At 52.1% G+C, this 27,685-nt stretch overlaps 1 protein-coding gene across 2 annotated transcripts; it reads left to right on the forward strand.

Moving 5' to 3' along the window:
* The first annotated feature begins 746 nt into the window (after window positions 1-746).
* On the forward strand, window positions 747-26,956 carry RGL3 (ral guanine nucleotide dissociation stimulator like 3). 2 transcript variants are annotated; one of them, XM_050770238.1, is made up of 19 exons: window positions 747-842; window positions 1,303-1,416; window positions 3,260-3,483; window positions 3,652-3,705; window positions 4,157-4,368; window positions 14,526-14,668; window positions 14,756-14,971; window positions 16,268-16,371; window positions 16,463-16,547; window positions 18,736-18,792; window positions 18,901-18,987; window positions 19,156-19,188; window positions 19,279-19,400; window positions 20,768-20,863; window positions 20,957-21,025; window positions 21,114-21,210; window positions 23,184-23,330; window positions 23,417-23,531; window positions 26,499-26,956. In XM_050770238.1, exons 1-19 carry the CDS (start codon window positions 810-812, stop codon window positions 26,615-26,617), a joined length of 2,127 nt encoding a protein of 708 aa, XP_050626195.1. In that variant the 5' UTR covers window positions 747-809; the 3' UTR covers window positions 26,618-26,956. The 2 variants fall into 2 exon arrangements, with proteins under 2 accessions (XP_050626195.1, XP_050626196.1); XM_050770239.1 differs by lacking the exons at window positions 23,417-23,531; window positions 26,499-26,956 and having other exon boundaries at window positions 769-842; window positions 20,768-20,859; window positions 23,184-23,266.
* The last annotated feature ends 729 nt before the right edge of the window (window positions 26,957-27,685 follow it).

Here is a 27,685-nt window from a genome sequence, read left to right on the forward strand (position 1 = left end):
GTCCCAGCTACTTGGGAGACTGAGGCAGGAGAATAGATTGAACACAGGAGGCAGAGATTGCAGTGTGCCAAGATCAAGCCACTGCACTCCAGCCTCAGCACCAGGAGTGAGACCCTGTCTCTAAAAAATAATAAGGCTGGGCACCGTGGTTCACGCCTGTAATCCCAGCATTTTGGAAGGCTGAAGCGGGTGAATTTCTTGAGGCCAGGATTTTGAGACCAGCCTGGCAAGCATGGCAAAACCCCATCTCTACAAAATATACAAAAATTAGCCAGGCATGGTGGCACACGTCTGTAATCCCAGCTACTTGGGAGGCTGAGGCAAGAGAATCGTTTGAACCTGGGAGACGGAGGTTGCAGTGAGCTGAGATCAAGCCACGGTACTCCAGCCTGGGTGACAGAATGAAACTCCATCCCAAAATAATAACAATAATAGTAAAAAGTGGACGATGCCCTCACACTTGGTCAAGCTAGCCTCTTCCACTGGAGGACAGAGGACTCTGGTCTGGGGACACTCACCTGCCCCCACACAGGAACTCCCCCACATCTGGGGGTACAAAAAAGATCCCTTGGGGATACATGTGTCCTTTCTCCTGGGTACAGATAGGCGCCCAGCGGAAGAGCCAGGACCTCTCCTGGGCTCGCGCGGGGTCCAGCTGGAGGCACCCAGAAGCTGGGTCGGGCCTGCCCCGCCCAGCCCCAGCAGCTCGGCCGCCCCGCCCCTCTGGCCCCAGCGCCCAGCCACTGCCCGCCACCCGCCGGCCCTTCCCTTTCACTCAGCGGAGCCACTGAGAGGGACGGGTGCCGGCCATGGAGCGCACAGCAGGCAAAGAGCTGGCCCTGGTAAGGGGACAAGGGATCCCCGGACCCCGCATTCCTGGTGACCCGCAGGTCCAGAAACTCCAAGTGCCCTCCCGTCGGACGCTATCTGCTCCCATCTGAACTTGCCCTGGAGTCCCCTCCTGGGGACTCATGGCCCTTGACCCAGTGAAGCGACTACTTCCTCTTAGGGGTAGGGGCGCGATTCTCTGAGCGCAGTCGGCAGAAAAGGCTAGAGGCAGATTCTATGAGGCGGGGCCCTGGGACATCCCCAAATGCTACCACATGTCCTCAGGACCTGGGAGGAGGGGACCCGCGGCTGGGAGGGTACTAGCCTGGGACCCCAGCCCGAGTCTAGCAGCTTCTGGCTGGGAAGGGGCGTGGGGATGGAGCAGCAAGACTCAGCCCGAGTCCAAGCCGCCAAGGAGGCTGAGGCCCCAGGACCTGCGCCCCTTTGGTGCCCTGAGTCCGCCTCTGCGTCTAGGCACCGCTGCAGGACTGGGGGGAAGAGACCGAGGACGGCGCGGTGTACAGTGTCTCCCTGCGGCGACAGCGCAGTCAGCGCTTGAGCCCGGCGGAGGGCACCGCGGGCAGCCAGGTGAGGAGGGGGTTTGGTGGGTGGCGCGGGGCCGGAAGCGACCAGGTGAGGGCGGAGCCGGAGAGCCCAGCACAGGCCGCCAGATGCAGTGGGCGGAAGGAAGGGAGGGGCTCAGAGGCGACCAGGTAGAAAGAGGCCTGGGGGCGGCCAGGTAAGTGGGGGAAGATCCAGGGAATCGGGTGGGGCCAGGTGATGGCCGCGCAGTTCTCGAGAGGAGCCTGGGGACAGCTTGGTAAGGACAGCTTGGACGACAGGGTTAGGAAAGGCAGGTTTAGAGGGCCGGGGCTGGAAGGTGGAAAGGGGTTGGTTTAGAAGTGGCTGGGTGAGGGTGGGTGGGGCAGCCAGTGAAGCGCGACTGGAGGGCTGAGGGAAGCCCGGGGTGGACAAAAGTGTATGTGTGGGGGCGGGGGGAGGGAGTAGGGGACAGGGCATGGGAGAGAGAGGGTTTCCAGGGCAGGTTGCAGGAGATATTTGTGGATGGGGAGGAATAGTAACTTCAAGCGGGCAGGGTGTGGGGCACACACCTGTAATCCCTGAGCTTTGAGAGACCAAGGCAGGAGGCCAGGAATTCGAGACCAGCCTGGACAACACAGCAAGATTCTCTTTATATAAAAATAAAAATCAAAAAATTAGCTGTGGGTGGTGATGCCCAGCAGTGGCCCCAGCTACTCAGGAGGCTGGGGCAGGAGGACCACTTGAGTCTAGGAGTTGGAGGCTGCAGGGAGCTATGATTGTGCCACTGCACCCCAGCCTGGGCAACAAAACAAGACCTTGTCTCTAAAAAAACCAAACCGAAACAATAACTCCAAGAAGCCGGGAGTCAGAGGAATCACACACAAGAGTGGTGCTAGGGGCTGGGCATGGTGGCTCACGCCTGTAATCCCAGCACTTTGGGAGGCCGAGACGGGTGGATCATGAGGTCAGGAGTTCAAGACCAACCTGGCCAAGATGGTGAAACACCGTCTCTACTAAAAATACAAAAAAATTAGCTGGGCGTGGTGGCGGGTGCCTGTAATCCCAGCTACTTGGGAGGCTGAGACAGAGAATTGCTTGAACCCAGGAGGCAGAAGTTTCAGTGAGCCAAGATCATGCCACTGCACTCCAGCCTAGGTGACAGAGCGAGATTCTGTCTAAAAAAAAAAAAATAGTGGTGCTAGGGGCTGGGCACTGTGGTTCACGCCTGTAATCCCAGCCCTTTGGGAGACTTTGAGAGGCCAAGGTGGGCAGATTACTTGAGGTCAGGAGTTCGAGACCAGTCTGACCAACATGGTGAAACCCTGTCTATAAAAATTAGCTGGGCATGGTGGTGTGCACCTGTAGTTTCAGCTACTTGGAGGCTGAGGCAGGAGGATTGCCTGAACCCAGGAGGCAGAAGTTGAAGTGACCCAAGATGGTGCCACTGCACTCCTGCCTGGGTAACAGAGTGAAACTCTGTCTCAAAAAAAAAAAAAAAGCCAGGCGTGGTGGCTCACACCTGTAATCCCAGCACTTTGGGAGGCTGAGGCAGGCGGATCACAAGGTCAGGAGATCGACACCATCCTGGCTAACACGGTGAAAACCCGTCTCTACTAAAAATACAAAAATTAGCTGGGTGTGGTGGCGGACGCCTGTAGTCTCAGCTACTCGGGAGGCTGAGGCAGGAGAATGGTGTGAACCCGGGAGGCGGAGCTTGCAGTGAGCTGAGATCGCGCCACTGCACTCCAGCCTGGGCGACAGAGCGAGACTCCGTTTCAAAAAAAAAAAAAGAAAAGAAAAAGAGTGGTGATAGTGATTAATGTGATTAGAGAAGGAGTGCTGCGAGGACAACTGCTGCTCTCTCATGGCCGCCTCTCCCCTCCTGCAGGCCCCCAGCCCCATTGCCAACACCTTCCTCCACTATCGAACCAGCAAGGTGAGGGTGCTGAGGGCGGCGCGCCTGGAGCGGCTGGTGGGAGAGTTGGTGTCTGGAGACCATGAGCAGGACCCCAGCTTTGTGCCTGCCTTCCTGGCCACCTACCGGACCTTTGTACCCACTGCCCACCTGCTGGGCTTTCTGCTGCCACCAATGCCGCCGCCCCCACCTCCTGGGTCAGTAGTGAACCAGAACCTCCATGTTCCCCACCCTAGACCCCCAGTTGGGCACCCCCCTCCACCTCCTCAGGTGTGGAACCAGGAAACACCTCCCAAACCCAGAGCCCTCTTCCTAAGCCCCCTCTAGCTTCCCCCTTCTTCACCTCCTGGGGGACTTCTTCCCAGGGTAGAGATCAAGAAGACAGCGGTACAAGATCTGAGCTTCAACAAGAACCTGAGGTGGGTCCTTCATCTGGATAGGGGAGTGCCGGGAGGGAAATCCCAGAGGTCAAAGGTTAGCAGTTGGCCTGGGGTTTTGAAAATTGCAGGTTGGGTAATAAAAGACTGGGAGTCAAGCCCGGCTTGGTGGTTCACTCCTGTAATCCCAGCACTTTGGAAGGCAGAGGCAGGTGGATCACTGGAGGTCAGGAGTTAGAGACCAGCCTGGCCAACATGGCAAAACCCTGTCTCTACTAAAAATACAAAAAAAAAAAAAAAATAGCTGGGCATGGTGCTACACGCCTGTAGTCCCAGCTACTCGGGAGGCTGAGGTTGCAGTGAGTCAAGATCAGGCCACTGCACTGCAGCCTTGGTGACACAGTGAGACTCTGTCTCAAAAAAAACATACCAGGAGTCACATTCTAGGTCCCCTACTCTGGACCCAGTTCTGAGACCCTGCCTCTCTGGCCAGGGCTGTGGTGTCAGTGCTGGGCTCCTGGCTGCAGGACCACCCTCAGGATTTCCGAGACCCCCCTGCCCACTCAGACCTGGGCAGTGTCCGAACCTTTCTGGGCTGGGCGGCCCCAGGGAGCGCTGAGGCTCGAAAAGCAGAGAAGCTTCTGGAAGATTTTTTGGTGGAGGCTAAGCGAGAGCAGGAAGAGGAGCCACCTCAGGTGTGGACAGGTGAGGGGTTTTTGGATCTAGTCGTGTTCTGAGAAGGCCTTTCTTGCCTGCTTCTTCCCACACAGACTTTCTCTCCCCTCTCAGAGCTGCAAAACTTAAGCAAAGTTTTTAACTCTAAGTCTCAATTTCCTCATCTGTACAATGGGGATAATAATTCTTTGTCGGCCAGGCATGGTGGCTCACGCCTGTAATCCCGCAGTTTGGGAGGCTGAGGCAGGCGTATCACCTGAGGTCAGGAGTTCGAGACCAGTCTGACAAACATGGAGAAACCCCGTCCCGACTAAAAATACAAAATTAGCCAGGCGTGGTGGTGCATGCCCGTAATCCCAGCTACTCGGGAGGCTGAGGCAGAAGAATCGCTTGAACCCGGGAGGCGGAGATTGCAGTGAGCTGAGATCACACCACTGCACTCCAGCCTAGGCAACAGGAGCGAAACTCCATCTTAAAAAAATAAAAATCTGGGCCGGGCGCGGTGGCTCAAGCCTGTAATCCCAGCACTTTGGGAGGCCGAGACGGGCGGATCACGAGGTCAGGAGATCGAGACCATCCTGGCTAACACGGTGAAAGCCCGTCTCTACTAAAAAATACAAAAAACTAGCCGGGCGAGGTGGCGGGCACCTGTAGTCCAGCTACTCGGGAGGCTGAGGCAGGAGAATGGCGGGAACCCGGGAGGCGGAGCTTGCAGTGAGCTGAGATCCGGCCACAGCACTCCAGCCTGGGCAACAGAGCGAGACTCCGTCTCAAAAAATAAATAAATAAATAAACAAATAAATATCTTTGTCTGAAGTATTAGCACATGTCTAATACTTTTCCCTCCTTGGTGCCATTGGGTCAGGATGCCTGTGTTTCTAGCTGCATACCATTGCCTTGATACTTGTCTTTAATTATTATTATTTTTTTTGAGTCAGGGTCTTGCTCTGTTCCCCAGGCTGGAGTGCATGTCTCCATCATGGTTCACTGCAGGCTCAACATCCTGGGCTCCAGCGATCCTCCCGTCTGGGTCTCCCAAAGTGCTGGCATTACAGGCGCAAGCCACTATACCCAGTCTGTAAAATGTTTCTTATTTTTGAAATTCTTTTTTCAATTTTTTTTTTTTTTTTTTGAGACACAGTCTCACAGTTACCCAGGCTGGAGTGCAGTGGCATGATCTCCGCTCACTCCAGCCTCCACCTCCTGGGCTCAAGTCATTCTCCTGTCTCAGCCTCCCGTGTAGCTGGGACCATAGGCGCGTATCACCATGCCCAGCTAATTATTTTGTAGAGGTGAGATTGTGCCATGTTGCCCAGGCTGGTCTCAAACTCCTAAACTCAAGTGATCCGCCTGCCTTGGCCTCCCAAAATGCTGGGATTACAGCCATGAGCCATTGTGCATGCGCAGCCTCCTTACTTACTTATTGGCTTTCGCTCATCTCATAGACTGTGAGTGCGTGAGAGGAGGACCTGTTGTTCTTGCTCCCAGCTCTGTCCCCAGGGGCAGGAACAACACAGATTAGTTTGCTGAATAATTGTATCCTGCTTAGGAAGTACCATCTTTCACCCATCTGTGTTTGATCTGATCCGCATCACAAAAGCATCTTTATCCCTAATCCCCATGGCTTAATCTCCAGATTATAGTGGCCACATTCCTGTTCAATTTACAAAGCAGCAGCTACTTCTCCAACCCTGGTGACAAAGTCTCAGTTATTTATGTATATAAAGGCATATATATATGTGTGTGTGTGTGTGTATATATATGTGTGTGTGTGTATATATATGTATATATATATGATTTCTCCAGCTGATTCCAAGTCATTAGAGCTCAATAGTCCAATGTGGTGGCCCCTAGCCCCTGTCGCTATTTAAATTAATTAAAATTAAATAAAATTCAGGTATTTTCTTTTTAGAGATGGGGTCTTGCCATGTTGCCCAGGCTGGTCTCGAACTCCTGGGCTTAAGCAATCCTCTGGCCTCAACCTCTCAGGGTGCTGGGATTGTAAGTGTGAGCCACTGTGCCTGACCCTACCTTTTTTTTTTTTTTGAGACAGAGTTTCGCTCTTGTTGCCCAAGCTGGAGTGCAATGGCATCATCTCAGCTCACTGCAAGCTCCGCCTCCCGGGTTCAAGTGATACTTCTGCCTCAGCCTCCTGAGTAGCTGGGATTACAGGTGTGTGCCACCACGCCCGGCTAATTTTTGCATTTTTAGTAGAGACGGGGTTTCACTGTGTTAGCCAGGATGGCCTCAATCTCCTGACCTCGTGATCCGCCCACCTCGGCCTCCCAAATTGCTGGGATTACAGGCATGAGCCACCAAGCCATCCTTTTTTTTTTTTTTTGAGACAGAGTCTCGCTCTGTCGCCCAGGCTGGAGTGCAGTGGCGCCATCTCAGCACACTGCAACACTGCCTCCTGGATACAAGAGATTCTCCTGCCTCAGCCTCCCAAGTAGCTGGAATTATAGGCACCTGCCACCACACCAGCTAATTTTGTCTTTTTATTAGAGACAGCGTTTCACTATGTTGGTCAATGTGGTCTCGAACTCCTGACCTCAGGTGATCCACCCACCTGGGTCTCCCAAAGTGCTGGGATTACAGGCGTGCGCTACCATGCCTGGCCTACTTTTTTTTTTTCAAAATCCAGTCAAGCAAAGGCAAAAATTCAAGTCTTCAATCCCACTACCCACATTTTGAGTGTTCAGCCACCACACTGGACAGAGCAGCTAGAGAATTTTTCCACCATTGCAGAGAATTCTATGGAAAGTGCTGCCCTAGTTTCCTTGAGGTCAGAGGAGAAAATGAACACTTGTTTAAAACCTTCTATGTGCTAGGCTCAGGGACACACTTTTTAATTTTATTTTATAATTTTTATTTTTATTTTATTTTGAGACAGAGTCTTGCTCTGTCGCCCAGGCTGGAGTGCAATGCTGCGATCTTGGCTTACTGCAACCTCTGCCTCCTGGGTTCAAGTGATTCTCCTTCCTCAGCCTCCCGAGTAGCTGCGACTACAGGTGTGTGCCACCACATCCGGCTAATTTTTTGTAGTTTTAGTAGAGACGGGGTTTTACCATGCTAGCCAGGATGGTCTCGATCTCCTGACCTTGTGATCCGCTTGCCTTGGTCTCCCAAAGTGCTGGGATGACAGGTGTGAGCCACCGCACCCTACTATGAATTTTTTTTTTTTTTTTTTTTTTGAGACGGAGTCTCGCTCTGCCGCCCAGGCTGGAGTGCAGTGGCCGGATCTCAGCTCACTGCAAGCTCCGCCTCCCGGGTTTACGCCATTCTCCTGCCTCAGCCTCCCGAGTAGCTGGGACTACAGGCACCCGCCACCTCGCCCGGCTAGTTTTTTGTATTTTTTAGTAGAGACGGGGTTTCACCGTGTTAGCCAGGATGGTCTCGATCTCCTGACCTCCTGATCCGCCCGTCTCGGCCTCCCAAAGTGCTGGGATTACAGGCTTGAGCCACCGCGCCCGGCCTGAATTTTATTTTTAGATACAGGGTCTTGCTGTGTTGCCCAGGCTGGACTTGAACTCCTGGGCTCAAGTGAGCCTCCTACCTCAGCCTCCTGAGTAGCTAAGACTACACTTGCACCATGTAGTTTAGAAGAAAGTAGATGACCACCATGCTCATCTATTTTATTTTAAGAACTTAATTTTGGGTTCACTTTTTGCTATGGAAAATTTCAGACATATACAAAAGTGGAGAGAATAGTATGACGAACATTCAGACATCCATCGCCTATCATCAACGATGATCAATTTCACAAAAAAAAAATTTTCAGGATGATTTTAAAACAAATCCCAGGCTTATGTCAGTTCACACATAAATGTTTTGGGAACACACGTCTGACAACAGGCTTGCTTTTTTTTTTTTTGAGATGGAGTTTCACTCTTGTTGCCCAGGCTACAGTGCAATGGCAGGATCTCAGCTCACCTTAACCTCCGCCTCCTGGATTCAAGTGATTCTCCTGCCTCAGCCTCCCGAGTAGCTGGGATTACAGGCGCGTAGCACCACTCCTGACTCATTTTGTATTTTTAGTTGGGGGGGCGAGTTTCTCCATGTTGGTCAGGCTGGTCTCAAACTCCTGACCTCAGGTGATCTGCCCACCTCGGCCTCCCAAATTGTTGGGATTACAGGCATGAGCCACGGTGCCCGGCCCTTTTATTTTTATTTTTTTTAGTAACCTTCATGTTTATAATTTTTTTTTTTTTTTTTTTTTTTTGAGACGGAGTCTATCTCTGTTGCCCAGGCTGGAGTGCAGTGGCCGGATCTCAGCTCACTGCAAGCCCCGCCTCCCGGGTTCACGCCATTCTCCTGCCTCAGCCTCCCGAGTAGCTGGGAGTACAGGCGCCCGCCACCTCGCCCAGCTAATTTTTTTTGTATTTTAGTAGAGACGGGGTTTCACCGTGTTAGCCAGGATGGTCTCGATCTCCTGAACTCGTGATCCGCCCGTCTCGGCCTCCCAAAGTGCTGGGATTACAGGCTTGAGCCACCGCGCCCGGCCTATAATTTTTTTAAAAATCAGAAATATTTGATATAAAAAAATACCCAGTCCAAGCCGAAAGCAGAGGCTCCTGCTGGCAATCCCAGCACTTTAGGAGGCCATGGGCAGATGGATGGCTTGAGCCCAGGAGATTGAGACCATCCTGGGCAACATGTTGAAATTTCGTGTCTACAAATAATTAGCAGAGCGTGGTGGTGACTGCCTATAGTCCCAGCTGCTTGGGAGGCTGAGACAAGAGGATCATTTTAGCCTGGGAGGGTCAAGGCTGCAGTGAGCCGTGACTGTGCCAGTGTACTCCAGCCTAGGTGACAGAGCGAGACCCTGCTTCAAAAAAAGAAAAAATACCCAGTCCATATTCAAATATTCAAATCCCCCACTTGCCCCTGAACCTGTTTTTTTGGACACTGGATCTTCCTATTTTGCCTGGGCTGGGCTTGAACTCCTGACCCTCCCACCTCAGCCTCCTGAGTAGCTGGGACCACAGGTGCCTACCACTGTGCCCAGCCCTACATTTTTTTGACAGTTGTTTCTGGCCGGGTGTTGTGGCACGTGCCTATAGTCCCAGCTACTTAGGATGCTGAGGTGGGAGGATCTCTTGACCGCGGAAAATCCAGGCTGCCGTGAGCTGTGAGCATGTCCCTACACTCCAGTCTAGGCGACAGAGCTGCGGGAAGGAGGAGTAGTTGTCTCTTCAAATTGAAATCCAAAGAAGATCTACTCAAGGCATTTGGTTGTTTGCTTCTCTCTCTCTTTTTTTTTTTTTTTTTTTTTTTTTTTTTTTTTTTTTTTTTTTTTTTTTTTTTTTTTTTTTTTTTTTTTTTTTTTTTTTTTGAGACTGAGTCTGGCTCTGTCGCCCAGGCTGGAGTGCAGTGGCCGGATCTCGGCTCACTGCAAGCTCCGCCTTCCGGGTTTACGCCATTCTCCTGCCTCAGCCTCCCAAGTAGCTGGGACTACAGGCGCCCGCCACCTCGCCCGGCTAGTATTTTTTGTATTTTTTTTTTTTTTTTTTTTTTTTTTTGAGACGGAGTCTCGCTTTGTCGCCCAGGCTGGAGTGCAGTGGCCGGATCTCAGCTCACTGCAAGCTCCGCCTCCCGGGTTTACGCCATTCTCCTGCCTCAGCCTCCCGAGTAGCTGAGACTACAGGCGCCCACCACCTCGCCCGGCTAGTTTTTTGTATTTTTTAGTAGAGACGGGGTTTCACCATATTAGCCAGGATGGTCTCGATCTCCTGACCTCGTGATCCGCCCGTCTCGGCCTCCCAAAGTATTTTTTTTTTTAGTAGAGACGGGGTTTCACTGTGTTAGCCAGGATGGTCTCGATCTCTTGACCTCGTGATCCGCCCGTCTTGGCCTCCCAAAGTGCTGGGATTACAGGCTTGAGCCACCGCGCCCGGCCTCCTTTTGTTTTTTGAGATGGAGTCTCACTCTGTCGTCCAGGCTGGCGTACAATGGCGTGATCTTGGCTCACGGCAACCTCTGCCTCCTGGGTTCAAGTGATTCTCCTGCCTCAGCCGCCTGAGTAGCTGAGATTACAGGTGCCCACCATCACGCCCAGCTAATTTTTGTATTTTTAGTAGTGAGGGGGTTTCGCCATGTTGGCCAGGCTGGTCTCGAACTCCTAACCTCTAGAGATCTGCCCACCTCGGCCTCCCAAAGTGTCAGGATTACAGACATGAGTCACCACCCCTGACTGGTTGTTTGTTCTTAAGTCTCTTTTATTCTGTAACAGATCCCCATTGCCTCTTGTTTGAAGCCGTTAGAGGGCAAAAAACATGGGTCATGTGTCCTGAGGTATGCCTCACACTCTTTTGGACTTACCTGTTTGCTTCCTCATAGTTTCATGTAGCATGTTTCTCTATCCCCATTATTGCTGTAACATTTAAAGGTTTGATTAGATGTAGGGGCATTTTTTTTCCAGTGACCACTTTTTTTTGAGCGGGGAGACAGTTTCTTGCTCTGTCACCCAGGTTGGAATGCCATGGCATGATCACAGCTCACTGCAGCCTTGACCTCCTGGGCTCAAGAGATCCTCCCTCCTAAGCCTCTTGAGTAGGTGAGACTACAGGTGTGCATCAGGATGCGCAACTTAAAAAATTTTTTTTCTGTAGAGATGGGGTCTCACTATGCTGCCCCGGCTGGTCTCAAACTCCTGGTCTCAAGCAATCCTCCTACCTCAACCTCCAAAAGTGCTGGGATTATAGGTGTGCCCAGCCCAGTATCCACTTCTAAAAACTAATATTTTGCAATGCCACTAGTCCTAATTCAAGAGGAAAGAGGTAATTATACAGATTTACAAAGATTATTTTAAAATAATAGTATTGGGTGGGGCAGGGTGCGGTGGCTCATACCTGTAATCCCAGCACTTTGGGAAGCCGAGGCAGGGGGATCACCTGAGGTCAGGAGTTCGAGACCAGTCTGGCCAACATGGTAAAACCCCATCACTACTTAAAAAAAAAAAAAAAAGGCCGGGCGCGGTGGCTCAAGCCTGTAATCCCAGCACTTTGGGAGGCCGAGACGGGCGGATCACGAGGTCAGGAGATCGAGACCATCCTGGTTAACACAGTGAAACCCCGTCTCTACTAAAAAATACAAAAAACTAGCCGGGCGAGGTGGCGGGCGCCTGTAGTCCCAGCTACTCGGGAGGCTGAGGCAGGAGAATGGCGTGAACCCGGGAGGCGGAGCTTGCAGTGAGCTGAGATCCGGCCACTGCACTCCAGCCTGGGTGACAGAGCGAGACTCCGTCTCAAAAAAAAAAAAAAAAAAAAAAATTAGCTGGGTGTAGTGGCACCTCCTGTAGTCTCAGCTACTCAGGAAGCTGAGGCAGGAGAATCGCTTGAACCCTGGGGGCGGAGGTTGCTGTGAGCGGAGATCGAGCCACTGCACTCCAGCCTGGGCAACAGAGCAAGACTCCGTCACAAAATAAATAAATAAAATCATAGTATGATGCCATAACTAGTACAAAGGAGGAGGAAAGTGAGAGTAATTTACACAGCAATAAACCATGTGTTCAGTGGGTAATGCTTGGGTATGCCCCACTGGGACACATGATGAGGTTGTCCCGTGTCTTTGCCTGTCCTAGCATCACAGTGTAGTGTCACAGTGCTTTGTACTGACAGCAACAAGCACCAACTAATGCAGGGGAGGACACTGGTGAGGCAAAGACAGCAACATAGGTGCTGGGGACATCATTTTCCAAACTTGTGAACATTTGCAATTTGCAAACAAAACAAAGCCCAGACTTTCATGGTCCTTGTATTCTTGGAGCCAAAACAATTTGTGTTTATGAACAAAATAGTCAGGTTGTAGGTAGGTGCAGATTATTGCAAACAAGTTTTTCCTTTGTGTTTTTTTTTTTTTTGTTGTTGTTGTTGTTTTGTTTTTTGAGATGGAGTCTCGCTCTGTCACCCAGACTGGAGTGCAGTGGCATGTTCTCGGCTCACTGCAAGCTCTGCCTTCCGGGCCATTCTCCTGCCTCAGCCTCCCGGGTAGCTGGGACTACAGGCGCCCCCTACCACGCCTGGCTAATTTTTTCTATTTTTTAGTAGAGACGGGGTTTCACTGTGTTAGCCAGGATGGTCTCGATCTCCTGACCTTGTGATCCTCCCATCTCAGCCTCCCAAAGTGCTGGGATTACAGGCGTGAGCCACTGTGCCAGGCCCCTTCGTCCTTCCTTAAAGACAAATCAAGTGCAGTAGTGAGAAGTGGGGAAAAAGTAGAACAAGGAGTTCGATCTGCACCTGTGAACACTCAACTGAGATAAGTCACTACCTTGGTCCCAGCCACGAACAGGTTATTCAAAGACACAAATGTCTGGGGAGACATTTGGAGGCTGGAGGGCACAATTCAAGATCCCAACTTCCAAAGTTTCCCTTAGGGGGCGCCACCATCAAAATCCACTAAATAAAATTATTCATATTTGTTGAGCGCTTTATAGTAATCTGGTATGCATGATCTTAAACAAAAACAAAAACGAAATCCACAGCCAGGTGCACTGGCTCACGCCCGCAATCTCAAAACTTTGGGAAGCCAAGAGGGAGGATCACTTGAGCTCAGGTGTTTGAGACCAGCCTGGCAACATAATGAGACCCTGTCTGTACAAAAAATAAAAAATTAGCTGGGTGTGTGCCCGTAGTTCCAGCAACTCAGGAGGCTGAGGCAGGAGGATCGCTGGAGCCCAAAAGGTTGAGGCTGTGGTGAACTGTGATTACACCACTGTACTCCAGCTTGTGTGACCCTGTTTCAAAGTGAGAGCCTGTTTCAAAAAGAAGACACAGCTCACTCCTGCAATCCCAGAACTTTGGGAAGCCGAGGCAGGCAGATCACTTGAGGTCAGGAGTTCAAGACCAACCTGGCCAACACGGTGAAACCCTGTCTATACAAAAATACAAAAGTTAGCTGGGCGTGGTGGCTCTTGCCTGTAATCCCAGCAACTTGGGAGACTGAGGCAGGAGAATTGGTTGAACCCCGGAGGCAGAGGTTGCAGTGAGCCAAGATCGCACCATTGCACTCCAGCCTGGGAGACAGAGTCAGACTCCATCCAAAAAAAAAAAAGGCACAGGGAGGTTAAAACACATGCTTTACACAGCAAACTAGTGGACAAGTTTGCATTTGAGTTTGAGACTTTCTGACAATAGCCTTCCCTGAACCAGGAAGTCATATCACCTCTTTCCAAAAAAAGAGGTCAGATTAATCTTATCCTAATACATATTCAAAATCACAAAGCTTTATTTTCTTCTCTGGCCTTTGAGCACCTGGCTTCAAATCCCCGACCTGCCATTCACTGAAGGTGTGACAAATTGTTCTTTGCCTCCCTTTCCTTAACTGTAAAAGCTGGATAAATAACAGTACCTCCCTCACTGGACTGGTGTGGTGAGTTACTGAATAAATCCACACTAGCTGCTTAGTGAACATTACTGTTGCTGTTACATCTAAAAACATTCAGGGCCGGGCGTGGTGGCTCACACCTGTAATCCCAGCACTTTGGGAGGCCCAGGTGGACAGATCACTTGAAGTCAGGAATTTGAGACCAGCCTGGCCAACATGGTGAAAGCTCGTCTCTATTAAAAATACTAAAATTAGCCGGGCGCGGTGGCTCAAGCCTGTAATCCCAGCACTTTGGGAGGCCGAGACGGGCGGATCACGAGGTCAGAAGATCGAGACCATCCTGGCTAACACAGTGAAACCCCGTCTCTACTAAAAATACAAAAAAAAACTTAGCCGGGCGAGGTGGCAGGCGCCTGTAGTCCCAGCTACTCGGGAGGCTGAGGCAGGAGAATGGTGTAAACCCGGGAGGCGGAGCTTGCAGTGAGCTGAGATCCGGCCACTGCACTCCAGCCTGGGTGACAGAGCGAGACTCCGTCTCAAAAAAAAAAAAAAAGAACTAAAATTAGCTGGGCATGGTGGCACATGCCTGTAATCCCAGCTACTCCGAAGGCTGAGGCAGGAGAATCACTTGAACCCAGGAGGCTGAGGTTGCAGTGAGCTAAGATTGTGCCATTGCACTCCAGCCTGGGCAACAGAGTAAGACTGTCACAGAAAAAAAAAAAAAAAAAAAAAAAAATCAGAGAGTTGTCCGTTTTACAAATGAGGAAAGTGAGGCTCAGAGAGGGACAGGGACTTGCCCAAGGTCACACAGCCAGTCTTGGATTCAAACTTGAGAGTTTGTAACCTTTTCTAATGATCAGGACCTCCCAGAGTTGCCCAAACTTCTGACCCAGACTCTGCAGAGGCCTGCGCGGAGGAAGAGGAAGGACTCATGCCGCAAGCTCCCCAGCTCCTGGACTTCAGCGTGGACGAGGTGGCCGAGCAGCTGACCCTCATGGACTTGGTGAGGATCCCAGACTGGGTCGGGATGAGCCACAGTGAGGGGACAGGTTCTGCTAAGCACCAATCCCACACCCCTCCCCTGGCCCAGGAGCTCTTCTCCAAGGTGAGGCCCTACGAGTGCCTGGGCTCCGTGTGGTCGCAGAGGGACCGGCCCGGGGCTGCAGGCGCCTCCCCCACTGTGCGCGCCACCGTGGCCCAGTTCAACACAGTGACCGGCTGTGTGCTGGGTTCCGTGCTCGGAGCGCCGGGCTTGACCGCCCCGCAGAGGGCGCAGCGGCTGGAGAAGTGGATCCGCATCGCCCAGGTGTGTTGGGGGCGCGGGGAGGGGATGCAGGGGCGGGCCCTGGGGCCAGAAGAAACGAGGGCTCGGGAGAGAGACAGGGGCGTGTCTAGGCGAGGGAGGGAAGGGGGTGGAAAGTTGATGCCTAGGGTAAGACTTGGGTTCAGGGAGGAGGGTCTGGGTCCTGCAGAGAGGCTGCGGGCACGACTAGGTCCCAAGGGAGCTGGGAGAAGTAGGGAGCCCGGACCCGAGAAGTCAAGATCGGAGGTAGGGGCTGGAGGGGCAGCTAGGGGAGGGGCTGGAGCCCGAGGGAGGAGGGAGGAAGGGACTCCCAGGGCATGAGTGGGAGTCTTAGTAGCTTGTCCGTGAAACAAGACCCAGGTGTCCGATCTGGCGTCACAAGTCACGGGATCAGGCCGGGCGCAGTGACTCACTCCTGTAATCCCAACCCTCTGGGGAGAGGGAGGATCGCTTGAACCCTAGAGTTTGAGACCAGACTAGGCAACATAGTGAGACCAATGTTGCTTAACAAACAAACAAAAAAATTAAAAATTAGACTTACAGGCCTGGCGCAGTGGCTCACGCCTGTAATCCCAGCACTTTGGGAGGCCGAGGCGGGCGGATCACGAGGTCAGGAGATCGAGATTATCCTGGCTAACACGGTGAAACCCCGTCTCTACTAAAAAATACAAAACAAATTAGCCGGGCGTGGTGGCGGGCTCCTGTGGTCCCAGCTACTCGGGAGGCTGAGACTGAGACTGGCCCGAACCCGGGAGGCGGAGCTTGCAGTGAGCGGAGACTGAACTCCAGCCTGGGCGACAGAGCGAGACCCCGTCTCAAAAAAAAAAAAAAAAAAAAATTAGACTTACAAAAAAAAAAAAATTCGCCTGGTGTGGTGGTGTGCCTCTGTCATCCCAGCTACTTGGGAGGCTAAGGCAGGATAATCGCTTGAACCTGGGAGGCGGAGGTTGCAGTGAGCCGAGATCGGGCCATTGCATTCCAGCCTGGAGGATAAAGCGAGACTCTGTCTAAAAAATAAAAATAAATAAAAATAAAATAAAAATTAGCCGTACACGATGGCAAGCTCCTGTAGTCCCAGCTACTGAGGCAGGAGGCTGAGGCATGTGGATCGCTTAAGCCCAGGAGTTCCAGGCTGCCAGTGAGTTATGATCGAGCCACTGCACTCCAGCCTGGGCCATAGACCCTATCTCTAAAAAAAAAAAAAAAAAAAAAAAAAAAAAAAAAAAAATTAGACAAAGAAGTTTCAGGATGAAAGGTGGATAATGCCTGGGTCTGACCTGCGTCCCCACCGCCTGGCAGCGCTGCCGAGAACTGCGGAACTTCTCCTCCTTGCGCGCCATCCTGTCCGCCCTGCAATCTAACCCCATTTACCGGCTCAAGCGCAGCTGGGGGGCCGTAAGCCGGTGAGCTGGGACGGGACCTCTTCCCCACCCCATCCCAGGTCTGACCCTTCCAAGCCACTGACCCCTGACCACCCTTTTCCTGTCCTCCCAGGGAACCGCTATCTACTTTCAGGAAACTTTCGCAGATTTTCTCCGATGAGAACAACCACCTCAGCAGTAGAGAGATTCTTTTCCAGGTAGAGATGGATGCAGACCCCGGGGATTTTAGGCCCCGGAAGTTGGGGGAGGGACTTGGGGCCAGGCAGGGAGAATCGCCCTGCTGTGGTCAGGACACTCTGTCCTTCCCTACCGCTCAGCAATGACCTTACCCTTGTCCCTGGCGGGTTGCACGTTTTTCTTTCCTTTACTTCCTGCATTGTAGTTCACAGTCAGTGACTGCCCTATTTATTCACTCAGCAAAACACAAGAAAGCACAAAGAAAAGGTTACTTAAGGCCAGAGTCATAGCACAGGGTGGGAACAAAAAAAAAAAAAAAATGTTCTGAGGACTTTACCTTGATAAGCAAAACTAAAAAATGTGTGTCAAAAGTCTGGCTTATTTATAAGCAAGATTTAGATTCTCATTGCAATCAGGCAGTGGTTTTTACAGTGAATCTAGAATAGATGCTTGGGCCTGGAACATTCTCCACCCATCAAGGTGTGCATGCAACTTGCTCACTCACCTCCTTCTGGTCTCTGATCAAATGTCCCTGCCTCTGAGAGGCCTTCCCAGCCTCCATCATCCCCAAAACCACACATCTGGTTTTTTGTTGTTGTTGTCATCACTGTTTTTTTTTTTGTTTGTTTCTTTGTATTGAGATGGAGTCTCACTCCGTCACCCAGACTGGAATGCAGTGGCATGATCTTGGCTCACTGCAACCTCCACCTCTCAGGATCAAGCAATTCTCTCTGCTTCAGCCTCCCAAGTAGCTAAGATTACAGGCACCCGCCACCACGCCTGGCTAATTTTTGTATTTGGTAGAGAGGGGGTTTTGTCATGTTGGCCAGGGTGGTCTTGAATTCCTGACCTGAGGTGATCCACCTGCCTTGGCTTCCCAAAGTGCTGGCATTACAGGTGTGAGCCATCACTCTCAGCCAAATTTTGCCTTTTTTGTTCACTGTTGCCTGCCCGGCACCTAAAACAACACATGAGCTGGGCTCTGTGGCTCACGCCTATAATCCCAGCACTTGGGAGGCCAAGGTGAGAGGATCACTTGAGCCCAGGAGTTCGAGACCAACCTGGGCAACATGGCAAAACCCCATCTCTGCAAACAAGTACAAAAATTAGCTGGGCGTTGGTGGTGCACACCTGTAGTCCCAGCTACTCAGGAGGCTGAGTTGGGAGGATCGCTTGAACTTGGGCTGTCGAGGCTTCAGTGAGCCAAGATCATGCCACTACACTCCAGCCTGAGTGACAAAGTGAGACTCCATCTCAAAATAAAATAAAATAAAAAGTAAATAAACAACAGCAAATTCAGGATACCCAGGAGATCCTTGGCAGGCCTGTGCCATCCAGCTGCAGACAACGATTCTCTCCTTGTTAAGGCCAACCCTGGGGGCCACCACCCCTACAAGCCCCACCTCTTATGGGGGAGCCTTCTCCCTGCTGTTTGTCACCTCTCTACCCCCACCCAAGGTGGTCTGGCTTCTAGAGTGGGCCTTCACCACTGGCTTCTTCTTTTTTTTTTTTTGAGATGTTTTGGTCTTGTTGCCCAAGTTGGAGTGCAATGGTGCGATCTCGGCTCACTGCAACCTCTGCCTCCCGGGTTCAAATGATTCTCCTGCCTCAGCCTCCCAAGTAGCTGGAATTACAGAAACAAGCTACCATGCCCAGCTACTTTTTAGTAGAAACAGGGTTTCACTCTGTTAGCCAGGCTGGTCTCAAACTCCTTACCTCATGTGATCCGCCAGCCTCAGCCTTCAAAAGTGCTGGGATTACAGGCGTGAGCCACCATGTCCGGCCTTTGAAAAATAGTTTTTTTTTTTGAGAGGGAGTCTTGCTCTGTCGCCCAGGCTGGAGTGCAGTGGTGCGATCTCGGCTCACTGCAGCCTCTGCTTCCCAGGATCAAGCTATCCTTCTGCCTCAGCCTCCCAAGTAGCTGGGACTACAGGCGTGAGCCACCAAACCTGGCTAATTTTTGTATTTTTAGTAGAGACGGGGTTTCACCATATTGGCCAGGGTGGTCTCGAACTCCTGACCTTACATGATTTGCTTGCCTTGGCCTCCCACAGTGCTGGGATTATAGGCCTGAGCCATCACGCCTGGCCTACCACTGGCTTTTGATTACTCAAAGCACGAAGGGTACATACAATGGGTCTGCAGGCATCCTCCCTGAGGAATTGTCCCAGGAGACCCCAGGCCTGCTCAGTTTTTCTCTTCCCCCAGGAGGAGGCCACTGAGGGATCCCAAAAAGAGGACAACACCCCAGGCAGCCTGCCCTCGGTGAGTGATTACAGTTTGGGATGGGGACAAGTGGGATCTTCAGGGAGGGGCGTGGAGGTTGATGGGATCAGTTATGGCCCTGAGTGACTGGAGCTTTGGGGGCCACAGAAACCACCCCCAGGCCCTGTCCCCTACCTTGGCACCTTCCTCACGGACCTGGTTATGCTGGACACAGCCCTGCCGGATATGTTGGAGGTCTGATCCCTGACCCTTGACCCCGACCCCAGCTCCACTTGCCCCGATATCCACCCTTGATCCTATCTGTACTCCTGACACCGCCCCACAGTGGGGGTCCTGACATCCCAGCCCCTGACCTTGACCCTTGACCCTGGGTGCTGCAATTCAGACATACTTTGCCCCCAGGGGGATCTCATTAACTTTGAGAAGAGGAGGAAGGTGAGTGGAGGCTACACTGGGTGTGGGGGTGGTGCCTGAAGGTGGGGTGGGGGTGGGCCAGGGGTAGAGTCTCAGAGGCTCATCCCCCAGGAGTGGGAGATCCTGGCCCGCATCCAGCAGCTGCAGAGGCGCTGTCAGAGCTACACCCTGAGCCCCCACCCGCCCATCCTGGCTGCCCTGCATGCCCAGCGCCAGCTCAGTGAGGAGCAGAGGTGACCACCCTGTAGCCTGTCCTGGCCCCACCCCAGCCGATCCTGGTCACGAACTGGATTCCACCCATTCCGTACACACCTCCAGCTCCTCCCAAGACCCCCTCTTGAGCCCTGACCCCCCTACAACCTGTGACCTTGCAGTATCTCCAGCCGAATCAAATAGACTGGGCCTGGTGGTTCACACGTGTAATCCCAGCACTTGGGAGGCCAAGGTGGGTGGATCGCTTGAGCCCAGGAGTTTGAGACCAGCCTGGGCAACATGGTGAAACCCCATCTCTACAAAAAAATACAAAAATTAGCTGAACGTGGTGTTGAGTGCAGTGCCATTGGTCCCAGCTACTTGGGAGGCTGAGGTGGGAGGATCGCTGGAGCCTGGGAGGCGGAGGTTGGAGTAAACCAGAATGACACCACTGCAGCTCCAGTCTAGGTAACAGAGTAAGACCCTGTCTCAAAAAAAAAAGAAAAAAAAAAGTCACAGTTGATCTCTCATCTCAATTTTGACCCCATCTGATTTTCTGACCTCAACTTTAGCATATTCAGCTGGTCATTCAACTCAACTGTCCCAAGTGTTGACTTCCCCATGTTTGGTCCTATCTGACCCATGACCCCTCATCTGAATCTGACTCTGACCCCAACCCTTGATCCTCAGTTCTGAGTAACTGTCTCCAACTTTCGTGTTTATTTGTCCAACTTGACTATCACAACTGTGTACTTTCTTTCTATATAACTGTGACCCTAACCATTGACCCCAGTGGTGACCAGACCCCAGTCTGACCCTGACTTTATTTTTTTATTTTATTTATTTATTTTTGAAACAGACTCTCACTCTGTTGCCCAGGATGGAGTGCAGTGGCACGATCTCGGCTCACTGCAGCCTCCGCCTCTCAGGTTCAAGCAATTCTCCTGCCTCATCCTCCCGAGTAGCCGCAATTATAGGCGCAAGCAACCACACCCGGCTAATTTTTTGCATTTTGAGTACGGATGGGATTTCACTATATTGGCCAGGCTGGTTTCAAACTCCTGACCCAAAGCAATCCTCTCGCCTCGGCCTCCCAAAGTGCTAGGATTACAGGCGTGAGCCACCACGCCCGGTCCTGACCCTGACTTTAATCCTGACCCAATTTGATTCCTTAGTGCCACCCTGTGAATCTCTTTGTGACCTCTTGACCAGCCATCCTGTCCCATCTCTGATAAGACCTTGATGCTTAATGACCCTCATTTACCACCCTGACCCTGACATGTGGGATGCCACCTCTGGCTGCTCCCTCTTACACCCCAAACCCACCTCCCAACTGATTCTAACTCTTATCTCTCCATCCCCTGTATTTCCTGCCCCCACCACCTCATCCACATGTTGACCCCCTCAGCTACCGGCTCTCCCGGGTCATTGAGCCACCAGCTGCCTCTTGCCCCAGCTCCCCACGAATCCAACGGCGGATCAGCCTCACCAAGCGTCTCAGTGCGTGAGTTTCAGGGTGTGTGTGTGGGGAGTGATGTGGGCAGATATCAGCAGGGGCTGCTCCTGCCTTAGCTTCATCCCCTGTCCCCCTCCTTAGGAAGCTTTCCCGAGAGAAAAGCTCATTCCCTAGTTGGAGTCCCGGGAACCCCTCATCCCCCACCTCCAGGTGAGCATTCTGCTTGGTGACGGGACCAGGGACCGTGGGATCAGGAGTCAGCACAGCCACCCCACCTCGGCCTCTGCATCTCTCCCAGTGTGTCCCCAGGGTCTCCCCCCTCAAGTCCCAGAAGCAGAGATGCTCCTGCTGGCAGTCCCCCGGCCTCTCCAGGGCCCCAGGGCCCCAGCACCAAGGTACCAAGACAGCTTGTGTGTGCATACGGGCCTGTGGGCACCCAGGCTCTGTGTGTGTGTGTGCGTGTGTGTGTGCATGCACATGTGTACACACAGGATTGTGGGGCCAGGAGTGTACACAGGAGACGCACTGAGCACCCGGATTATCCATCCAGGGCATTGCGTGCATCTGCATGGCCCTGTCTGGGTGATCACTCATCAATCTGACTCGTACTCAGATCTGGACCTGTGTAACTGCTTACCCATGGGGCATCTAGGGTGCAATCACATCACACCCCCTTTTTATTTGAAACAGGGCCTTCTCGCTGTGTCACCCAAGCTGAAGTGCAGTGGTGCAATCTCAGCTCACCGCAACTTCCTCCCCTCCCCCAGGCTCAAGCGATCTTTCCACCTCAGCCTCCCAAGTAGCTAGGACCACAGGTGTGCACCACCATGCCCTGCTATTTTTTGTCTTTAGTAGAGATGAGGTCTTGCCATGTTGCCCAGGGGGATTTCGAACTCCTGAGCTCAAACGATCCACTCACCTTGGCCTTCCAAAGTGTTGGGATTACAGGCGTGAGCCACCGCACCCAGCCTACACTTTTTTGAGGACATGTATGTCCCTAAGAATCTGCATACCATGCCAGACATGGTGGCTATTGCCTGTGATCCCGGCACTTTGGGAGGTCAAGGTGGGAGGATTGCTTGAGGCCAGGAGTTCAAGACCAGCCTGGGCAGCATGGTGAGACCCTGTCTCTATTAAAAGTCAAAAAAATTAGCTGGGTGTAGTCCCAGGCTACACCTGGGAGGTGTAGGCTCAGCAGGCTGAGGTGGAAGGATCGCTTGAGCCCAGAAGTTTGAGGCTGCAGTGAGCTACGATCATGCCACAGCACTCTAACCTGCATGACAGAGAGAGACACTGTTTATAAAGAAAAAGAGGCTGGGTGCAGTGGCTCAAGCCTGTAATCCAAGCACTTTGGGAGGCCGAGGTGTGCGGATTACGAGGTGAAGAGATTGAGACCATCCTGGCCAACATGGTGAAACCCCGTCTCTACTAAAAATAAAAACATTAGCTGGGCATAGTGGCACAAGCCTGTAATCCCAGCTACTTGGGAGGGTGAGGCATGAGAATTGCTTGAACCCGGGGGGCAGAGGCTGCAGTGAGCAGAAATGGCACCACTGCACTCCAGCCTGGGCAACAGAGCAAGACGCCATCTCAAAAAAAGAAAAAGAAAAGAATCTGCATACCAGAAGAGGAAATGTGGGCCTGAGTATTCACGAGATCATGTGTGGGTTGTTCATTGGCACGGGCTATGAGTGTCCAACCACTGTCAGCATATGTGTGTACACAGGATTTCTTGTGTATGAGCACGGGTTGTGTGTATATGAACACCGTTCACGTCTGTTTCTGTAATAGGGAACCAAAGTCTGTATATGGTAGGGTGGTGTATATGAAGGCTTGTGAATGTACCCTAGTTGCATGTCCCAGGCTCTGCATGTGTAGGGGGAAGTAGTATGTTTTCTTGAGATTTTATTTTATTTTATTATTTTATTTATTTATTTATTTATTTATTTATTTTTGAGATGGAGTCTCGCTCTGTCACCCAGGCTGGAGTGCAGTGGCGTGATCTTGGCCCACTACAACCTCTGCCTCCCAAGTTCAAGTGATTCTCCTGCCTCAGCCTCCCGAGTAGCTGGGATTACAGGCATGCGCCACCAAGCCCCACTAATTTTTGTATTTTTAGTAGAGACGGAGTTTCACCATGTTGGCCAGGCTGGTCTTGAACTCCTGACCTCAGGTGATCCGCCCGCCTCGACCTCCCAAAGTGCTGGCGGATTACAGGCGTGAGCCACTGCACCCAGCCAATGTTTTCTTGAGATTTTCAATGTGGGGTTATTGAATATACCAGTGGTGGCTGAGAAGTTCACGCTTTCTTAGCCCTCAGCATCTGCAGATGAGCCAAGTTGTAGCCTCCATCCCTTACTGCCTGCAGCTGCCCCTGAGCCCGGACCTGCCCAGACCCGGCCCTTTGCCTCTGGGCAGCCCTCGAATCCCCCTCCCGGCGCAGCAGAGCTCGGAGGCCCGCGTCATCCGCATCAGCATGGACAATGACCACGGGAACCTGTATCGAAGCATCTTGGTGAGGGGCTGGACTGGGGGTCTGCTAGGGGCTGCCCTGCCCTTGGGGCCAGGGCCCTCGCCTCACCTCCCGCCCCTCTCTTCCAGCTGACCAGTCAGGACAAAGCCCCCAGCGTGGTCCAGCGAGCCTTGCAGAAGCACAATGTACCCCAGCCCTGGGCCCGTGATTATCAGCTCTTTCAAGTCCTTCCTGGGGACAGGGGTGAGCAGGGATGGCTTAGAGCTCAGGATGGGGGGCAGCAGGGAGGGGAGCAGACTGACCAGGCTCAAGGATGGAGCCCAAGGTTACCTGGGTTCACAGGGCTGTGAGGTGGTTCAGGCAGAGAGTAGGGGTAAGATAATCAGAGTGGGGGTAAGAGGACATAAAACATCTGTACCCCAATGATGTAAGGTCATGAGGTTGTCTAGGCTCAGTGTGAGAGAGAGGCACCAAAGGTCATCTTCCTAGAATTTAAAAGACAGTAAGATTGTCCAGGGTCCGGCCAGGCGCGGTGGCTCATGTCTGTAATCCCAGCACTTTGGAAGGTCAAGCTGGGCGGATCACTTGAGGTCTGGAGTTTGAGACCAGCCTGACGAACGTGGTGAAACCCCGTCTCCAAGAAACATACAAAAATTAGTCGGGTGTAGTGGCACACTCCTGTAATCCTAGCTACTCGGGAGGTTGAGGCAGGAGAATAATTGCTTGAACCTGCAAGGCGGAGGTTGCAGTGAGCCGAGATCATAGCACTGCACTTCAGCCTGGGCAACAGAATGAGACTCTGTCCCCCCCCAAAAAAAAGAGCTGGGTGTGGTGGCTCAGGCCTGTAATCTCAGCACTTTGGGAGGCCAAGGCAGGTGGATCACGAGGTCAGGAGTTTGAGACCAGCCTGGCCAACATGGTGAAACCCTGTCTCTACTAAAAACAAAACAAAAAAATAGCTGGGCGTGGTTCAGGCGCCTGTAATCCCAGCTACTCGGGAGGCTGAGGCAAGAGAATCACTTGAACCTGGGAGGCGGAGGTGGCAGTGAGCCAAGATCGCGCCATTGCACTCCATCCTGGGTAACAGAGTGAGACTCAGTCTCAAAAAACAAACAAACAAACAAAAAGATTGTCCACGGACAAGTGACAGAAGCAAGTGTAGACGGTTGTCTGGCCTTAAATTTGTAGGATGGGCTGGGCATGGTGGCTTACAACTGTAATCCCAACACTTTGGGAGGCCAAGGTGGGTGGATTGTCTGAGCTCAGGAGTTTGAGACCAGCCTGGGCAACATGACGAGACTCCATCTATAAAAAAGTACAGAAATTGGCTGGGCGTGGTGGCTCATGCCTATAATCCCAACACTTTGGGAGGCCAAAGCGGATGGATCACTTGAGGTCAGGAGTTCGAGACCAGCCTGGCCAACATAGTGAAGCCCTGTCTTTACTAAAAATACGAAAAAAAATTAGCTGGGCTTGGTGGCAAGTGCCTGTAGTCCCAGCTACTTGGGAGGCTGAGGCGGAAGGATCGGTTGAACCCAGGAGGTGGAGGTTGCAGTGAGCCAAGATCGTACCACTGCACTCCAGCCTGGCGACAGAGTAAGACTCTGTCTCAAAAAAAAGAAAAAAAAAAAGAAAAAAAAAATATATACACACACACACATACACAAATTAGCTGAGCATGGTGGCATGTGCCTGTAGTCCCAACTACTGGGGAGGCTGAGGTGGGAAGATCACTTGAGCCTAGGAGGTGAAGGCTGCAGTGAACTGAGATCACACCAGTCTGGGTGACAGAGCAAGACCCTGTCTCAATTAAAAAAAAAAAAAAAAAAAGGCCGGGTGCGGTGGCTCATGCCTGTAATCTCAACACTTTGGGAGGTCAAGGCGGGCAGATCACAAGGTCAAGAGATCGAGACCAGCCTTGCAACATGGTGAAACCCTGTCTCTACTAACAATACAAAAATTAGCGGATGTGGTGGCACATGCCTACTTGGGTGGCTGAGGCACGAGAATTGCTTGAACCCGGGAGACGGAGGTTGGAGTGAGCCAAGATCGCGCCACTGCACTCCAGCCTGGCGAGAGAACAAGACTCTGTCTCAAAAAAAAAAAAAAAAAGATTGTCTAGGGTCAAGTGAGAGAAGGGAGTGTAGAAGTTTGTCTGATCTTAAGTTTGTTGCATCATGGTGAGGTTGTTCAGGCTCAACCTGTAGGGATGGGAGACTAAAGGGCATCCGGCCTTGGATTTGCGAGGAAGTAGGTTTGTTCACCCCCGGAACCCTGAGGTTATCTGAACCTGGGATGGGAGAGAGCCAAATGGATAGCAGGGAAGCATGAGGTTGTCCTGTCTGACAGGGAGAAGCAAGGGATTGAGGGTGTTCACGCTGAAGTACATGGCATGAGGTTGGCTGGATATTAGGACAGATGCTTCAGGTTGTTCAGGTGCTGAGTGTGAGGCCACAAGCGCGTGCAGGCTGGAAGCGGGAAGTTGTTCAAGGTGACAGCAGCATGAGATGGGCTGGAAGTGGTTGTGGGGGAGGGGTGGGGTGAGCAGGAAGTTGTCTGGGGGGCTGGTCTAGGGTGGTCTAAGTTCGCCCAAACTTTTACTGCAGGTTGTCTTTTTTTTTTTTTTTTTTTTTTTTTTTTTGAGATGGAGTTTTGCGCTGTTGCCCAGGCTGGAATGCAATGGCAGGATCTCGGTTCACCGCAACTTCCACCACCCAGGTTCAAGTGATTCTCCTGCCTCAGCCTTCTGAGTAGCTGGGATGACAGGCATGCGCCACCACACCCAGATCATTTTTTTGGTGTTTTTAGTAGAGACGGGGTTTCACCATGTTGGCCAGACTGGTCTCAAATTCCTGACTTCCAGTGATCCACCCACCTCGGCCTCCCAAAGTGCTGGGATTACAGGCGTGAGGCACCGCGCCCCGCCAGTTTGCCCAAACTTTTACTGCAGGCTGCCTTGTCTGTGATGAGGGGGAGAATGTTAGGAGGTTGCCCAGGCTGTTGATAAGGGAAGGCTTGAGGTGGTGCAGGTTTTCAAGTGAGAAGTTGTCCAGATTCCCAGTGAGAGCAGAATGAGCTCGATTGGCAGTCGCTACAGAGGGACCCACGGCTGTTCAGGTTCGAGGTTGAGTGGTAGTAGGTTCCCGGGTACTCTGTGAGGGTGACACAAGGTTGTGAGGGCCTATTACCACCGTCTCCACTCCTGACCAGAGCTCCTGATTCCTGACAATGCCAACGTCTTCTATGCCATGAGTCCAGCCGCCCCCGGAGACTTCATGCTACGGCGGAAAGAGGGGACCCGGCACACTCTGTGTGTCTCCCCGACCTGAGGCAGCTGTGTCCTCCCCGCAAGACACAAGTCCCACAGGCAAGCTTGTGACTCCTCTCCTGGAAAGCCCCCAACTGAAGCTACTATACTCTGTATCCCGGGACCACCCCCCAACTGTAGCCCATTGGACCCCATCTCTTTTCATGACCCTGTTGGTACTAGATCCATATTCCAAAGACATCAGCCCATGGGTGGCTGGTGGACAGCTCAATCTCATAAATATAGAAAGGGGTGGGGCATGGGTACGTCAGATCCCTCCCCAGAGAAATGTTACAAATGTTGGAGATGCATCAGAAGTGACAGATGCAGATGAAAATAGTCACCAGAGTTATGAAACAGGTGTCAGTCTTGTTTATTTTGCGCCTGTGTGCCACGTTCACCCTTTATCAAGATAAAGGAAAACAAACACACACACACACACACACACACACACACACACACACACACATACACACAAACACAGAGAGAGAAAAACCTAAGAGCCAAGACCAGCCTGGGCAACATAACAAGATCCTGTCTCTACAAAAAATACAAAAATTTGGCTGGGTGCGGTGACTCACGCCTGTAATCCCAGCGCTTTGAGAGGCCAAGGCAGGCAGATCACCTGAGGTCAGGAGTTCGAGACCAGCCTGGCCAACATGGCAAAACCCTGTCTTCTACTAAAAGTACAAAAAAATTAGCCAGGGATGGTGTCATGTGCCTGTAACCCCAGCTACTGTGGAGGCTGAGGCAAGAGAATTGCTTGAACCCGGAAGGTGGAGACTGCAGTGAGCAGAGATAGTGCCACTGCACTCCAGCCTGGGTGACAGAGCAAGACCCTATCTCAAAAATAAACAAACAAACAAGCAAAAAATGTGCTGAGCGTGGTGGTACGAGACTGTAATCCCACCTACTTGGGAGGCTGAGGTGGGAGAATCACCGGAGCCCCGGGAGGTTGAAGCTGCAGTGAGCAGTGACTGGGCTGCTGCACTCCAGCCTGGAGGACAGAGGGAGACCCTGTCTCAAAAACAAAAACTAAGAGCCCTAAGAAAGGTGTTGGGTGGAGTATGACACTGAACCCAGATGCCAG

Source organism: Macaca thibetana, chromosome 19, assembly GCF_024542745.1.
Source record: "Macaca thibetana thibetana isolate TM-01 chromosome 19, ASM2454274v1, whole genome shotgun sequence".
Taxonomy (NCBI): Eukaryota; Metazoa; Chordata; class Mammalia; order Primates; family Cercopithecidae; genus Macaca; species Macaca thibetana.

What these genes read in the sequence shown, in the direction of transcription:
- RGL3 (XM_050770238.1), top strand. Translation starts at nt 810, where the DNA reads ATGGAGCGCACAGCAGGCAAAGAGCTGGCCCTG. An exon ending in GTAGAGAGATTCTTTTCCAG is followed by an intron (nt 16,548 to 18,735) that starts GTAGAGATGGAT and finishes CTCTTCCCCCAG; the next exon opens with GAGGAGGCCACTGAGGGATC. An exon ending in ACCTGTATCGAAGCATCTTG is followed by an intron (nt 23,331 to 23,416) that starts GTGAGGGGCTGG and finishes CCTCTCTTCCAG; the next exon opens with CTGACCAGTCAGGACAAAGC.